Below are 2,492 nucleotides of genomic sequence, written 5' to 3' on the forward strand. Positions count from 1 at the left end.
ATATGACCACATCTTGAAAGAGACAGTACGTTATGGAAGTTCTTATAGAAATAAATGTGAGTTTACATTAGGTATTGATGAACTGAAAACCTTCATTGGTATATTGCTATTCTCGGGATATCACAAAGACCCCTCAGAACGCGATTATTAGTCAAGTGAAGAAGATCTTGGAGTCCCTATTATTCAGAAAGCAATGTCAAGAAACCGTTTTCAGCTATTGAAAAGCGTTATCCATTTTTGCAAGAACGATGAAGCCAAGGACAATACACACGACAGAGGGTTCAAAATTTGGTCATTATTATCACTAGTCAAGGACTCATTTCAATAATTTAGAGTATTTGAAGAATGCATATCTGTTGATTAAATGATGGCGAAGTATTATGGTCACAATCCTCTAAAGCAGTTTATGAGAGGAAAACCTATCTGGTTTGGATACAAACTCCGGGCTCTATTTGGCGTTTCAGGTTACTGTTACAATTTTGATTTGTATTGTGGGAAGAGTTCCGTGGATGAAGGCAACGATGATCTGTTACTTGAAACAAAGGTTGTTTTGAAGATGTTAGATGGAGTAAAAGTCTCAAATGCTAATTCTGGTTTCTTTGACAATTTTTTTACCGGATATGATTTGTTAGTTCATCTTTGGAATCTTGGTTCTCAAGCCACTGGTACACTTAGGGAAAACAGACTTAGCAAGTGCCCTCTGAGACCAGCAAAAATTATGAAGAAAGAGAAAAGGGGATCCTATGACTATATGTTTGATACAAATGAAGAAATCCTTTTAGTGAGATGGTCAGACAATAAGTGTGTGTGTTGGGACAAACTACGGTACTATTGAGCCTGTGAAAAAGGTAAATCGATGGTTGAGTGATGTAAAAATTAAAGGTGATGTTCCTCAACCAAATGTTCTGAACAACTATAATGCCTACATGGGAGGTGCCGATCACCATGATTGGCTGGCTAGTAAATATGCAACATCTTTACGAGGAAAGAAATGGCACTGGCCTCTCTTCACTCGTGTACTAGATATGATTGTGGTAAATGCATGGATCATCCATAAATTTCTGCATACAGGAAAAGAGCAACTTGCTTTAGTAAGCTTCAGAAGAGCAGTATGCGTACTATATCTGAAGTTAGGAGAAGCAAATAGAAGAATAGGTAGAAAGAGCTCAGCCACTAGCCCATCTACAAGACTTGATGATGTTCGGTACGATGGAAAAGACCACGTCATAGCCAAGAGGGAAAATTAGAGACGATGCCAGAAAAAGTCTTGCTTCAGGAAGCCTAGGACCTATTGCAAAAACTGCAATATAACACTTTGTTTAGAGTGTTTTGCTCCTTATCACAAGAAGTAAACAAAAAAAAAAACAAAAAAAACGGTAACATGTTTCTTTTTCTGTTCAATTGTCTTTCTAAATATTATGCCGAGTAATTCAAGAAGGTAACTGTGTAATTTTAAAAACATCATAATGGTGAAAAATAATCAGATAGAGAATATAATTATATCTTATCAACCTAATTGGGTAAAGAATTCTGATTTGAAGGTAGTATTACATTATCCCATTGTCCTCAACTGAGAACAGCTTATTATTACCAAATGTCATTATATTATCCCAGTGTCCTCTTTTGAGGATGGCTTACTGCAAGGATACTGAAAGAAATAAAATGTTCTAACCACCATATATGATGTCTTTTAATCTTAAATATTAATATTTTCTCAAAAAATCATGAAAATTTTCAGGCAAAAAAAAAGGGATATAATGGGTAAGTCGAATGCTGGACGAAGACCTCAGACATGTGCAGTCACTCCCCTCTGTTTGTGGTCATTGTATGTCATTTTATACACGCAAATATTTATTTATGTTTTATCATTCGTTCTCATCACAATCACCCATTATTAGTTGAATGCAGGACAAAGGCCTCACACATGTTCATCCCGTCTGGTCTGTTTGTGTTCTTTTTGTGCCAGTTTATACCTGCAAGTTTTTATTCATGGTTTATCATTCATTATCATCATCATCACCCATGATTAGTGGAATAGAGGAAAAAGACCTCAGACATGTTCGTCCACTCCCGTCTGTTTGGGGTCTTTCTATGCCAGTTTATATCTGGAAATTCTTATTCATGGATTATCATTCGTTATCATCATCGTTATCCATGGTTAGTAGAATGCAGGACAAAGGCCCCAGACATGTTTGTCCACTTCCATTTGTTTATGGTCTTCTATGCCAGTTTATATCTGGAAATTCTTATTCATGGATTATCATTCGTTATCATCAGCCATGATTAATAGAATGCAGGACAAAGGCCTCAGACATTTTTGTCCACTCACATTTGTTTATGGTCTTTCCGTGCCAGTTTATATTTGAAAATTCTTATTTATGGATTATCATTTGTTATCATCATTATCATCATCCATGATTAGTCGAATGCAGGACAAAGACCTCAGACATGTTTGTCCACTCCTGTCTGTTTATGGTCTTTCTACGCCAGTT

At 36.2% G+C, this 2,492-nt stretch overlaps 1 protein-coding gene across 1 annotated transcript; it reads left to right on the plus strand.

Moving 5' to 3' along the window:
• The first annotated feature begins 367 nt into the window (after positions 1 to 367).
• LOC137632987 (piggyBac transposable element-derived protein 2-like) lies at positions 368 to 1,574 on the plus strand. Its single transcript, XM_068365142.1, has 2 exons — positions 368 to 781; positions 1,485 to 1,574. Exons 1-2 carry the CDS (start codon positions 368 to 370, stop codon positions 1,572 to 1,574), a joined length of 504 nt encoding a protein of 167 aa, XP_068221243.1.
• The last annotated feature ends 918 nt before the right edge of the window (positions 1,575 to 2,492 follow it).

Source organism: Palaemon carinicauda, chromosome 3, assembly GCF_036898095.1.
Source record: "Palaemon carinicauda isolate YSFRI2023 chromosome 3, ASM3689809v2, whole genome shotgun sequence".
NCBI lineage: Eukaryota > Metazoa > Arthropoda > Malacostraca > Decapoda > Palaemonidae > Palaemon > Palaemon carinicauda.

What these genes read in the sequence shown, in the direction of transcription:
- LOC137632987 (XM_068365142.1), top strand. Translation starts at nt 368, where the DNA reads ATGGCGAAGTATTATGGTCACAATCCTCTAAAGCAGTTTATGAGAGGA. An exon ending in CAAATGAAGAAATCCTTTTA is followed by an intron (nt 782 to 1,484) that starts GTGAGATGGTCA and finishes AAAAATAATCAG; the next exon opens with ATAGAGAATATAATTATATC.